This window comes from Microchirus variegatus (genome assembly GCF_963457635.1).
Source record: "Microchirus variegatus genome assembly, chromosome: 12".
NCBI lineage: Eukaryota > Metazoa > Chordata > Actinopteri > Pleuronectiformes > Soleidae > Microchirus > Microchirus variegatus.
In genome coordinates, this window is record NC_139813.1 from 14,131,247 (window position 1) to 14,145,721 (window position 14,475).

At 41.8% G+C, this 14,475-nt stretch overlaps 1 protein-coding gene across 1 annotated transcript; it reads right to left on the reverse strand.

The window, feature by feature from the left end:
• Positions 1–403: 403 nt before the first annotated feature.
• ehd3 (EH-domain containing 3) lies at positions 404–12,965 on the reverse strand (the record flags this gene model as incomplete). Its single annotated transcript, XM_083899180.1, has 8 exons — positions 404–931; positions 1,009–1,173; positions 2,112–2,282; positions 2,722–2,821; positions 2,941–3,082; positions 6,670–6,767; positions 8,434–8,610; positions 12,739–12,965. The coding sequence occupies 8 exons, from the start codon at positions 12,963–12,965 to the stop codon at positions 404–406; spliced, it is 1,608 nt and encodes a 535-aa protein (XP_083755306.1).
• Positions 12,966–14,475: the final 1,510 nt, after the last annotated feature.

Consider the following 14,475-nt stretch of genomic DNA (forward strand, 5'->3'; position numbering starts at 1 on the left):
ATCTCTAATCTCCCGTATCTCACGTTTTACTACATAAGGGAGGAATCTGGTTTTAAAACTGGTCCAGATCCAGTTTTTCTACACAGATTTTTTTTGACGAATATGACGAATCAAATGGAGTTTTGCTAATAATTAAATCCTGAAAAGGTTTGCAGCTAATTTGCTCACGTTTAATTAGGATTTGCTAACTTTCTTCTACTTGAATGGAACTAAATCGTCTATCTGTTGAAGGTAAGGAGAAGCTGCAGGTGTGAACAGAGCAGGGCTGGCGGTTGGAAAATGGAGTCGAGTTTTAAGCTTTGCTTCCTCTTCCTGTTATATCGGGAATCATTTTCTCTCCAGATGGTGGGTTAGGGGTCTACTTACAGGTTTTGGAGCAGGGAGTTTGGTTAGATTTTTACATTTATTCAGGTAATTTCCTCTTAGACGGAGGAACCAGGTGTGCAGGCAGCTCTGACGGCAGTTCATGTCCTTCCAGTTTGACTTTTATCAGATGATTGGCCAACGCAAACTCCTCATCATCCAGCATCCCGTCCTTGTCGATATCTGCCAGCTTCCAGATCTTTCCCAGCACCGTGTTGGGCAGTTTCGACTTCACCATCTCCCTCTTGGCGTTGGCCCCCGTCACTTTCCCGTTGACGGGCGATAGCGTGTAGAAGATCTCGTCGTACGCCGGTTTGTCGCGAGCGACGACCCACTCGGCTTCATCGATGCCCTCGCCGGCTCCTTCGCCGTATCCGTGGCCAAACGGGCCGTTCAAAGTGCCGTCGAACGCACCGCCTTTCACCACTGGGTTAGGACGCTGCGTTTCTTCTTGACGGACCAACACCATTAAGCCGGCGATGTCGTGGGCTAACATGTCATCAACTGCCTCCAGGAGTTTGGGTTTCAAAGGCTGGAATTTGTTTAGATCTTGAGCCTGGAGTTGGTCCTGAAAAGCAAAAAAGATTTTTAATTGGATTTCATGTTTCATATGAAGAACAAATTAAAGTACTTGCTTCTCTTTACCTGCATCTTCTTCAAACTTGGGAAATCTCCAGGAGATATTTGATGCTCTCGCTCGATGCGCTTATAGATGTCTCCCAGACTGTTGATCAGCTCCTTCTTCTTGTTCTCTTTACCAAACACAGTGGGCATCTCTTTCTTCAGTGCGCTGATGATGTAAGCGTGAACCTGCACATGGAGAGGGAAAGCGTACAGGATCAAAATTCCCGTGGAGAGTGAGCTCAAGTTAGCTACGCTGTCAGAAATCCAATAAAGAAAACCCAGCCACACTCTTAGAAATAAAAGTGCTAAGTAGAACCATATAAGGTTATTTGGCTTGTCCTCATAGGAGAACCTTTTTTGGCTCCAAGTAGAAACTTTTTATAAAGGTTTTACCTGGAACCCTTATGGAGGGTTCCACCAAGAACCCTTTTATCTGTTCTCTGGATCAATCTTATGAATTATTACACAACATGGGCTTTGCCTCCAGAATTTCAGTCATTATGCATGTACAGTATTTGTATTTGTTTCTTTGTGTTTTTATCAGTGATTCTTGACCGCCGCTATTTTACTACCCATGAAAGACTGGTTAAAAATGGAACAGCAACTTTAATTAATCTGTACATTTTAATATTCATCACAAATATTGTGTTGCTGTGGTGATATACTTGTATGCGTATGTGTGTGTGTTTTTCCTGTCCTTGAATCTTATCACCACACACACACACACACACGCAGCCCTGGAGCTGTCAAACAGGAAAAATGCCCTCAACTCGCACACTGTGTGTGTGTGTCTGTGTGTGACGCTGTGCATGTGTACATCCTCAGTGTTTCCTCAAATTACAACCGCCTGAGGACTGCTGCCTCTCACACCTGACATCCTGTCCCAGACAGCGAAAAAGGAAATAATTCACTCAGAGGAGCAGAGAGAGACACACATGTCTGCTTCTCCTGGTTGTCTGATAGCAACAGGCTTTTTCTGCCAAGGTTAGCAGCTGAACAGGATGGAGAATGTTGAATGTGTGATGCTCTGACACATGAAACACCTTGTTACAAATAAAAAGAATAGAAAAAAACTCGTAGTAAATAATCTCCATCAGTGGCCTATGGGTGTGACCGTTTCTTACCTTGGCGAGTCTCGCCCTCTTGATCAGATCGTTGAGTTTTCTAAGCGCCGCGTTTCTCGGCAAAGACTGGATGTCCTTGAATAGGTCCTGCTCCTCTGCTTCAAACAGCTTCCTGTTGTCAGGGATTAACAACGGGTGGGACCAAAATGAACCGATGTAGACACGGATCACCTGACAATGAGGGAGACAGAGGGGGAAAACTGATTTTACACAACAAGATATGAGATTTTAAAAAACACCACTTTGACCTAAAGCATGTCATTATTGGTATACACGTTTTTTTGTCAATGGGAAAAATCTAAATGAAAAGTCAGATTTAGGAGGTAATTTGAGGGAGTGATTTAAAAAGAACACAATTGTTAAGGCACAAACAGTTGTGTATTTCACCCACTACAACAATGATGACCAGTGCGCTGTTCAATATTTGCAATAACAGACATATAGTTGGCTTTCAGTATATTACAGCCTTGCATATTACATATTTGCATATTTGTCCGACAAAGTAGAACATTTCTTCCTCTCAGTCTATTTGTAAGTAAACACAAGTTTCCGCTCCGATTCAAACAGTTGCAACCTTTATTTATTTTTTCAAAGTTCATGGTTACTGTACCTCCGGCGTGTTGACTATCTTCCCTAGTGACCACATCAGAGCTCCGTAGACTCTCATCAGCTGCTGAGTCTCTATTTGATCAGCTTTGTTCAGCACAACCCTACACAAAACAACAATGTTGACATGTAAAGTTCCGCATTAGTGTAACATTAAATGGTTTACGAGCATGTACAGTGTTTTGTGTCAGTATGGAACTTTAAAGCAGCAGTGCTGGGTCACCTGATCTTGTCCTCGTGGTTCTTCAGGGCCTTTATCACCTCTGAGAACTCATCAGAGATGTCCAGTTTGTGGGCGTCAAAGAGTAATATGATCCGGTCCACTCGCTCCGCAAACCACTCAAGGACCGCTGCAAAGTCATAACCTGAGAGCAGGAGGAGGACGAGGAAAAGGGAGGAACACCAGTGGAGAAAATCACAAAAAAAGGCCGTCAGGGAGTGAAATGAAAATAATAATGGTTTCAGACAAGGTGACGGAAAATGAGCCATGTTTTCAGTGTCAACAGAGGCATTTGAATTTAAAGGATTAATGCATTTTGAGCTTTTATGCTATTTGTTCTCTGAGAAGTGTCAACATCCACTGTGATGTTGTAATATTCCCAGGAGAAAACTACTATAATAGCTTCAGGTCATAGAGGAAACATTCAGAGGGGTCATTGAGCGAGAAGAAGTGTTTAAACTAAAAGGGTGGAACCACAAACACCATAAATCTTTAACAAATTAATTCCTAAGCTTCGTAGAATACTGTGAAGCTGAATGAATCATTGCATGACTGAGTTAAAGGAAGTGTTTCGGCTCCAATAATGATTCCCTAAATGAATCAATGACTGAGTCTGTCAGCGGGAGTCCATTCTCAGTCGACTCCTTGGACGTTCTGTTGCGTTCAAGGACTCTTACCTGGGTAAATTCCACAGGATATGAGAGGTGAACAAAAGGGTAGAATGAAGGATTAGTTTGCTAAAATGTCCAATCATCACTGAAGGACATATAAGAGACGCAGAGTCAATGGTAAACCTGTTACAGTCCAGCTTACAGAATAGCAATGTAGCTGTCAGTTGGTAGTTGGTATTAGTTTGTGTTAATACAGTGAATGTCAGATGGATTTTTCCCCCTCAAGCTACAAACTAAATGGGTTTTCCATATTATAACTTTGATACAAACCTGAGATGGAATATTCCGTCCTCAGTCTCACCACACAGACATAGCCGTGTTAAAAAATCCCACATTTTACTGCTGCAACTGTTACTGTGGCTGCACAATAGTCTATAAACTTAATACTGACATGAAACCTCAGGCTGGTAAACTTTCAGTAGGGTTTTAGCGTTCAAACATTCCTCACTGGGATGGAAGCAAACGTTTAGCCGTGGTAGCAAGAAGCATCTAAAGCGACATAAATCGGGGTTTATCTGTGTCTCTGAGAGAAGACAGAGGGGGCACACCACACGGCTGCTCGAGCAAAGAGAATCGGCTTTTTAGTTGGCTGTTCTTCACGCAGTGCACTTTTCATATGGTAAGGGTCCAGAAGAGAAGCTACCAAAGGGCTGCAATGATAATTACGCTGAATAACACATAAAACTAACCAATAATAAGGAGTTTTATGAATTATTTTAAGGTCCAATCAGCTTAAAATGAGGTAAAGTTACAGAGAACACACAGATCAGGTTGTTTATTACAACTTGCTTACAAAGGCTGATCATATTTTACAAAAATAATCTATAACTGGTATCTGCACAAACTTGTTGCTAAACTGACCTCCATGTGAAGGTCAATTTAAGTGTATATAGTGTGGTGAATGGCTGAAGTGTGTTTTAACCGACTTGTGTTGTCACAGGCGTGTTTTACTCACTAATAAACAGTTCTTTGAGGTAGTTTCTATGACAATTGAGGTCCTATCTTGCGCTACTATTGTTGCACAGATCAACTGTCATCACCATTTTACAGTAAAACTCAGATTCTAGACAAAAACTAACTCTCTCTCTTAAAAAAAAATGCTACAAACAACTCTAACTGGCTGAACTGAGCAATGTATACATGTACAGTACATATTAACAAGATGTACATACTGTATATACATGTATTTCCCAAACCATGTGTTAAGAGTCTGGTGAAGAACTTAAAGAACACTCCATACATTTCAAGAAAAAAATGCATTTTCTTTAGCATTTTTGCAGGTAAGTTGGTGCCCAGATTTATTTTCAACAATACCTCCGTACGGACATCTATGTAGGCTGCTATAGCCTGACAACGCTTCATCTGGACAAGACACACACACACACACACACACATGGACACAGATGATGGTGAAATAATGCAATGGGGGAACAGACAGACAGTGATAAAAGTGAAACAGAAAATTAACATGATTACCACACACACACATACAAACACAAACCCACTGTCCTCAGTGAAAACAACTGTGCTGACTCAGCGCTGGTTAAGTGTAGCCTGTGTTTCTACAGACAATGGTAGAGACACACCTCGCTGTGCACTTTATTTGGTTTGACAACATGATCAAGGGGCATTTATGCTGAAAAAGACAATTGGAAAATGCTGTATAACAGACCTGATGTGGGTCTGTTTCAAATTAAACTACTCCCAAACATAAACAGCAGCGCAGTATAAACAGTACATATACACTCAAGTGTGAAATTCTGTCCGTGCTGACAAAGCACTGGTTCTTTTTTTCCTCGGACAATGTTGCTCTCGTGACAGAGAAACGGTCTGAGGAAAAGAATTCCACATCACAGAAAGACCCAGCCCTATTATGAAGTAATGTGATGAACCTGATGATCTGTTCCCTGTTGTTGTTTAGCCTTTGAAAGAGCCTGTGTGTGTGCGTGTTGCACATTTGATCAGGTCAACACCCTGAATATCACAGCACAGTCAAGGCACAATCTCTTCTCACAAAGGGAATTAGGTAATTCTGTGTGAGTCTGATCTGAGTTTTAAATGTATTTCCTCAGCTTCTCTGGTTCTCACGACCAAGCACTACAACAACACACTCAAGCTTCTTTCTTTAATGTGATACTGCATTTACTGATGCAGGTTCTGATGATTGTGACAGCTTTGGTCTTTTGAAACTGACGTGAAAGGAGAAAAACAAGAAAGAGAGTGAGAATGTGTGCAAGACTAAATTATTGCTGTCTTTAATTATCTGAGCTCCTTTTGTTAACGCTGGCCGTCGGCATGGCAAAGACAGCTTTCGGCTTTGGGAATGCCAGCCATGCCACGCACACTTATCAACCTGTGGAGAAAGCTGGGAATGTTTCTTGTCTTCGTTCTTTCTGTTTTAGCTCAACACTACAGCTGAGATCTGCTTCGACTCAGCTAAATATGTCTGTAATTACAACGAAACGCGAGGAAAATGCACTCGGCGAGCGCAAAACCCCTCGCCAAGGCTACTCGGTTTCCCACAGGATACTGATAACCACCAAAATGTAATCATTTCTTTCTTAGGCCATTACCTACACCCACAGAGACAGTAATCGGAATCTGTTTTTAATATTACGATGCTCAAAAACAGACACAGAGAGAGAGAAACACCAGCAAAAACATCATCCTGGTGGACGTAATCATGCAATGTCTTTGGTGAAATATTCAGTACAGAACTATGCTGTGCTAAAACTGTTCGATCTGAACTGTGAACTCTCTGCGTGTGTGTGTGAGAAAGACAGAGAGAGCATTCAAAGTTGATCTTTTTGTCGCTGCTTCCTGTTCTTTGAAATGAATGAGGCATAATCCTCCTGATAGTTAAAAAGCTAAAATAAACACACACGCACACATCCAGAAGAAACGCTGACATTGTTGTTCAGAGTTCAGTGGGACAAGGGGACCGCAGCTGAATGAGTCCAGTGAATTAGCTCTGACACACACACACACACACACATGCACACACACACTAGTATAAACAGTGGAGGATGAAAGTGTGAGCCTCCTGAGTGGGGTGTCTCACCTCGACTGATTCTCTGTTTCTCTCCAGACAGAATCCCCGGTGTGTCGATCACACTGATGCTTTCCAGCACTGGGTTCGGCAGCTGAGCACACACGAACCTACATACAAACACACACACACACACATGAAGAGAGGACACATTAAAGTATCAGGACAGAAGTGTAAAACATTTTAACAACAAACATCGTCCACACCAGACCTCAGTCTTTCCCTTATCTCCTCTATCTGGACTGCTCTGGATCTCTGTCTTTGTGCAGCTGCATAAATACAGGCAGGTTAGCGGCCGTCCTCACTGTGAACCCCCCCCCCCCCACACACACACACACCCCATAATCCCCACTGACAGTCAGCGCTGTCTCAATTCAGCCGTGGTGCGCCTTCACAGTGAGGGCACTACTGCAAGAGCGAAGAGTTTTTGGCAGTTTCCCTTTTACAAGATGATTCTGCAAAGATCAGTCTCGCTCTATCGCTCTATCTCGTTCTCTAAGCGGTGAGCAGATGGAAATTCAATCACATAGGAATGTTGAGCTGTGGTGTGGATTGTCACTCGCACTCTCTTCTCCACTTTTTTTCTGGCACTGACCTTGTGAGGACGAGTAGTAGTAGTAGTAGTACATCTGTTACCAACAAAACCTGGTCCTAATGAGGCAGAACCTCATTTCTGAGGAGCTGGTGATGGTTAAAACCCTTTAACACGAGCGTATCGTAGGCGACACGTTTGCCCAAGCGCACTCTGCATTGCCGTAATTACACAACGGTTTGTGCAATCGGAAAAATTCCACCAGTTTCTGAAAGCTGAGAAGTTGCACTTCAAAAACCAAGATGTGGTTATTAGGAATATTTCACCCGTGCTGTTTCAGGAAGCCGGAAAATCAGTGTATTTGTGGCCAGTGTTTTCATTTTTTTGGTCTGTTTTTGCAAATTGAGAGACAAACGGGTTAACAAATGTTATTGTAAATACGTTTCATACTGTTCCAATTTCAAATTTGACACGTAAAATCTGTTGTTCATTTGTTTTTCTTCACTCACAAATTGTTAAAGGTCCCATATTATGCAAAATCAACTTTTTAATCATTTAAATCCTTATATGACTCACTCATGTTTTTTTGGTCCTCCTCAGTCTAAGTACAGGAGATAAAACACGCGATGTTGACTTCCGCGCTCATTGGGACGTCACAATGCGCTAAATTCCTGTAATTGTTGTCTTGCGGAGCTCCGCTTTGTCCCTAAAAAAAACTTGAGAGTGCTGGCGAGGGCAACGGTATCCGAAAACCGGTCCGCGAAGTCTGTGAAAAGTTTCTTGGCTCCACAGTGCAGCACAGAGTCCTACACAAACTTACAGCCTCAGAGGATTTATCTGTCCAGTGGATACATGTTATATATGACAGCAATGAGCCTGCTAGAGCCTGCAAACGATCACTTTGCTCACAGATGCTAACTGCTGTTAGCTCCCAGTAGCCTCTGTGGCTGATGTCATTTCCTGTCCCTTAAGTTTCTGTTGTTGTTGTTGTTTTCTGTTTTTTAAAGAGATACTACTAAACAGAGCGTTCTAAACAGTTGGCAGGGTGATTGAACTGCTGCGGTGCTTCAGTCTTATTGTATTTTGACCAAAGCATGTAACAGGACATTCTCTGGTCCTTTTATGGTTAAAATAGGGTCCTCAGAAGAATAGATGTGCACCTGTGTGTGTGTGTGTGTGTGTGTGTGTGTGTGTGTGTGTGTGTGTGTGTGTGTGTGTGCGTGCGTGTGTGTGAGATCATCTACCTGTTGAGGAATGCGTTCCCAAAAGCGTTCAGCTTTCTGAAGGGCTTCTTGGGGTCAACCACCAAAGCGTTTCCGGGAATGACTCCCTCGGTGTCGCCGTGCATCACCGCGATGAAGGAATCCGTGGTGGGTTCAGGGCCGATCCGCATCCCAGGAAAGTCCTGCTCCAACAGGTACCTGTGGGTAAGATAGCAAGAAGTGGCGTTTAACTAAACAAGACGTGTGGAGATTTCTGCGATATGTTCAAACCTCTTAAAGGGCTTTTTAGTACGTTGCTGTAATCGTTCTAATAGATGCTGCCTGAATTATTGAAAGATCGAGTAGAGGATGATGTGTTTAATCATCTGTTATTTATGTATTATGTATATGAAAAGGGAATTATATTATTGTGACATAAAACCTCCAACTTAATCTTCAGTTGGAAAGAAAAGTCTGCAACAGCTGCATCTCCACGTCATCAATATGAAGCTGTAACCTTTATATCTGTCATATTACTATAAATCCCGACATTCATCTGTAGGCGATGGACCAGATCGGCCACATCTGCAGCGTCTTATTTGAAACAAGTACTGTGTGCTTTTTGTTTTTGTATTGTGATCATGTTGAAAGGAAATTGGTCTGGATGGTAAAATATGATTCCAAAATTGGCCGAAACGTAGTCTGTCTTGAATTAGACGCTGCTGGAGCAAAGATTGGGGGAATTTCACATAATCATAGACCGGATTAGTGCTGTAAGAAAAAGAAACAGACTCAAGTTTGTTGTTAGCAGATAGTTTTGTGTTGAGGTGAGACAAAAACAGAGCAGTATTGTCAGACAAAGCACCCGAAAAACACATTTTTATCAGCTCCTTTATCTAAAAGTGATGGGTTCCTATGTGACCAAAGAATAAAGAATAATAAAGAGAATAAATACGATTGATATTCTGCAGGACAATTTCAAATTTTAGATTTTGGTTCAGCTCTTCCTGTCCTGACATGGGTCTCAGTACCATGCCACAGGCTTGTTTCCTCACAGATGATCATAAACAGCTGTCTGGGGTGAAAAGAACTGTAAGGGACACTGGGCTGTCAGATGTAGATTATATGCATGTTTGTCTTTGACATACAATACACTTCTCAAATCTGGTTAATTTAATGCGATTTACAGCAAATTATTATCAATATTATTACAGTATTATATGTAGGGCTGGGGCTATTATGAGTACAATTGAGAATTGATAACACATTTTATATGGATTTTTGTGTATATGCTGATATTGATGTTTGTCTATTTATTTAATATGTTTAATACAGGTATGAAATGAAATAGCCATATAGATTATTGGTGCAGGGAAAAAGGGTGGGACCTGATAAGTTTATCGTGTACATGTTTCATATTCAAAATAATAAATCATCATAATAGTAACACAAAAACAACACAGTTTGCTGCAATTAATTCATTCTACTTTTCTATGTGCTATGGAAATCAAATGTGTGATACAGGAATTAATTCATAAAATTCTGAATTAATGTGTAAACCCTTTAAGGTACTACAATTGCATCAAGCTGAACTCACGAACACTTAATGTGACTTGTGAATGTTGTGAATGCTCCATCATGATTGAAATATTTCACATAACAAGTATTGAACTAAAGTATAATTTTTATACAACTTTTCGCCTAATTGTTTAGCTATGTAGCTAATACGGTTGAGTATGTTTTAAGTGTGAAAGTTTGACTCCTCAGCTGTTAATGCAGTGACATAACACATGTTCCAAATGAAAGTTTAATGCGTTCCTGTCGAGGTTCTGCACACAGCAGTGGGAGCAGCACAGGCCAGAAGAACAACATTTACGACTCAAAAAAAAAAAGGCGGGGATCATAAATTTGAAGTGCCAGAGTGAGTGTGTTTACATTTTAATGGCTACCAGATGTAAAGATGGGTTCTCTTATACATCTTCTCCACAAACACACATACACCTTGTCAGAGGAGCCGGCAGTGCCTGGCAGAGCCATCTCTCTCCCCACACACACACACACACACACACACACACGTCTGTGTGGTGAGAGTCTGCATGCATCAGATTGTATGTTCGATAGAAGAAACATGAGTTCACATTCATTCATCATAGTGAAGTGTAGTTTCTTCAGATAAACCTGAAAATCCACAGGCACCAAGAGGCCCACAACCTGAAAAGATTCCAGTTCATGAGCTTTAAAGGTCAGGTAATGTGTAAGAGTTAGCAGCATTAGATTCCTTATTTTATCTTTTACCATATAATTCTAATGTATTTGTGTAGTAAGCTTCTACTTCTAAATGCTAAACACACGCTCTGGCTGGTTTGTCCTTTCAGCTGCTGTAGAAATGTGGTTGGGCAAGGTGGCGACCTCTGTGAAGCAAGGCCCTTGTGTTACAGTACATACACAATACCTTTAATGCCTTCAAATAAACCCTCTGAGATTTTACACACCGGCCCTTCACGACGCTGCATATGTGCAGTCATCTTAAAGGAGGAAAACCTCAGCTTCGCAGTGAGACTCTTGTGATGTGAAATGAGATGCCGTAACTGTGCAGCAGCTCCCGCCGAGGGTTACTCAGCACTTTGCGAATTCCTCATCTTAGCGTTACATCGACGGCGGTGAGAGGTCACGCTGCTGAGTGTGTGGGTGTTGTCCTGAGTGGAGGAGCAAATCGGAGACAGAGGAGGAGGAGGAGGAAGAGGAGAGAAAGCAGGGATGTTTGCGCTGTCCTGCCTTGTAGCAGGAAGTCACTAACAGCATCCTTTCTCTGGCTTTCAACTAATGACTCAACTGTGTGTGTGTGTCTGTGTGTGTGAAAGGAAAGATGTCAGCAGCACTCAAGCGGGTCAAAAGAGGCCTATATCACCCAGCTGCCAATATCTCCTCATGTCACACACACATACACACACATGCCTCTTTTTGGTCTCGTCAGATTAGCTAATATGAATATTGAGTTAAGTGGTGTAACATTATGTGTATGGTGCTTCCTACCTCTGAAAACAGGCTCTGTCAAGCAATACTATCAGACCTGACTGAGGGAGCGTTTGTGTGTATACACACACAGACAGAACAGGGACGGGTGGGGAGCAAGACTTGACTTCTGAAACTTTACTAGGGCGTACTTGTGCAATGTTGTCTGTCTCGATATATGCAACAAATCACTTCCTGTGTGCAGGGCAGAAAAGTCGCCAGGGCGACACGGGGCTCTAAACCCTGCTATACTGAAAAACAGAAAAGAGTTGTGTATCATTGTGTGGATTCGTTTGACAATGGTTTGAAGGTTGATCACATTCAAAAGTTGCACTACAGCTTCAAGTTTAACATGAGAGTCTGATACCCTCGTGCCTGATGACAACACACTTCCTTGGTAATTACTTGTGTCATAGAGAAGAGAGATGGACTAACGACGAGTCTTCAGACTATGATGAGACTGTGATTTATTTAGTTAAAAAAAATTAAAAAGATCACATCTAGGCTGGTATAGTCAGGGCTAGGAGGAGGATCACAAGACCTCCTGCCCCTCAGGGCCTGGCAGTCTAACCTCCTGTATCAACTGACTCAGTTAAAAGTTCTAATCATACACACATTTATTTGTATACCTTAGTGAGGACACACCATTGACATAATGGATCCAATCACCCTTTACCCTAACCCCACTTCTAACCCCAACCCTAAAGCCCTTTACAGTTATGGGGCCCAGATAAAATGTCCCCACAAGGTCAAACCATCCTCACAAAGATAAGTTTGTATGTCTTTTTGGACCTCACAAAGATATGAATACAGACATACTATCATACATCGATAATTCCTCTGAGAAGGAAGAACACATATATTTGTATACACTCCCAATTCACATATCATGAATCTGTCTCAAGTCTCCACAAAAGCGTAAGCCTGCAGACTGTTCTGCGTCCATGTACCAAGAATCAAGTTTGTTAGTGAGTGTGTGTGTTATGTTGGCTGTTCTATAAACTTTTAATGGATTCAGTAAAAACTGACATAAAAGTGCTTCCAGACATTTGGACTGGGTGTTTTCTTGTGTGTGACGAATGACCTTTATTTCCAATCTTCTTCTCACATAGTTGTGTGCATTCTCTTCTCTTGAAATCATTATTATCATCAGTTCATCTTCATATGTGTGTGACCACTGCTCAGCTCTACTGAAGCTGAGAGAGAGAAGAGTGAGTTTGGGTGTGTCAGCCTCAGCCTCCCCCTTTTTCTTTCTGTATTGACTCTGTCATCATATACACAGTGTGTACGTGTGTGTGTGTGTATGTGTATTGACTGTTCATGCTGCCCGCTCACCGTATGAAGCTCGTCTTGCCAGTGGAGTACTGTCCCACCAGTAAGACCATGGGCTTGTTTTCAAAGTCAGCATCCTCCAGAGCCGGGGAGTGGAACTCGTGAAACTTGTAGCTTTCCTCCAGAGGCAGCAGTTTGGTTTTGTAGAGCTTCTTCAGTCCATCGCTGACCGTCTGAAACACTTCTGGCTCCTTCTTCCTCCTGTCATCTGTTCCAAGCCAACTGAACATGGTCGCTTATGGTTGGAGTAGTACAACCTCCAATATGTACAACTGGCCAAGAATGCTGTTTGTTGTTATGAACGTGTAGTTGTGGTTAATAAATGTGAAATAGTCTTTGATGTGTTGGATATTTGCCCACGAAAAAGGCAAAAAAAAAAAAAAAATCAGGAAAAAAATAATCTTTTAAAAGGTTGTTTTGGTCATAAAAATTAAATATAATAGTGGCAGAGGGAGAAATGTTAATGTGACTATTTGGACCAATACTCCAAATGGTTGTTGATTACAAAGGTTAATCCTTTATATTTATATTATATTCAGCCCAGTTATGATTTAGTAATATTTTATCTCTCCATTTAAATCAGTCCTTTCAAGTCCAGGCCACTTGTTCTCCTGGGCCGAAACAACACTGCACTCGGTGACTTTGGATTTGTCTCCCAATAATCTTTAAATAAACAAAACAAAGCCCAGAGGAAAAAATAAAAATAAAACACCTAAATCATTCTGTTCATGCACAGCATCACGTTACCGCTATTCAATTTCGTCCAAGAGCAAGCGGAGGAATCCCAAAAATGATGCACCGAGCTGCTGTCAGAGCACAGCCGCCCTTATTGTTCCGCTGCTCCCGCTCTTCTGCCAACAAAAAAAGACAACAACTCGGGGTCCGGCTCATGAACCTGTCGCTGTCAAAATGAAGAGAAACCTGTCTTGAATTGCGTTACGAGTTAATTTCTGTCACGGCGCAGCGGTGAATGTACGAGCAGCTGATGCCCTGCAGCTCCATTTAAATGCCGAGTCGAAGGAAATCCGAGCCCGCCGGAAGTGCCCAACGACTGGCAGACCGACCCACCGACGTCCCGCCCCTCTGATGCGGGGGGATGAAGCCGATCAGGGCGACGCCATGATGGATGAGGAGCGGCCGGAGGATGGACAGTGCACCACCCAGAGGATTCGCAGAGAAATAAGTGTTTAAATTACCCTTTTTTTCTTTCATTTCAACACTGAGAAGTGACTATGAAGACAGTTAGTTTCCTTTAATGTTGTTAATATTCCAATAAAAAACTCCACACAAGTCACTTCTGCTTGCTAATGGGTAAGATATACCTTCCAACTGTCACACACTGTACTGTGTACTTTAAAATAGTTTCGACAATTGTTCACATTCATTTATACAATGCAAACATGGCAAATTGTGAATACAAACAACAAAACACGAGCTATTTCAGACAATGCTGCTTCAAACTGTGTGCGAAACTACTGTACGTTTTGGCACTTGCTAATACTGAGCACCAATACGAGCACATTAGTCATTACATTGCTTACATTTATAGTGAAAATAATAAATGGCCTACATTCACGGACAGCTGTAATTAAAACACTTAAAAAAATAAACCATCTTTATATTATAGTCCTATAAGTTCTTATTATTCTGAAATATCATTCTGCCAATATATGTCCTCACAGTAAATGTTGTTTGTAATTTGACCACCAGATGTCACTAATGACCAACTTCTTACAGGCT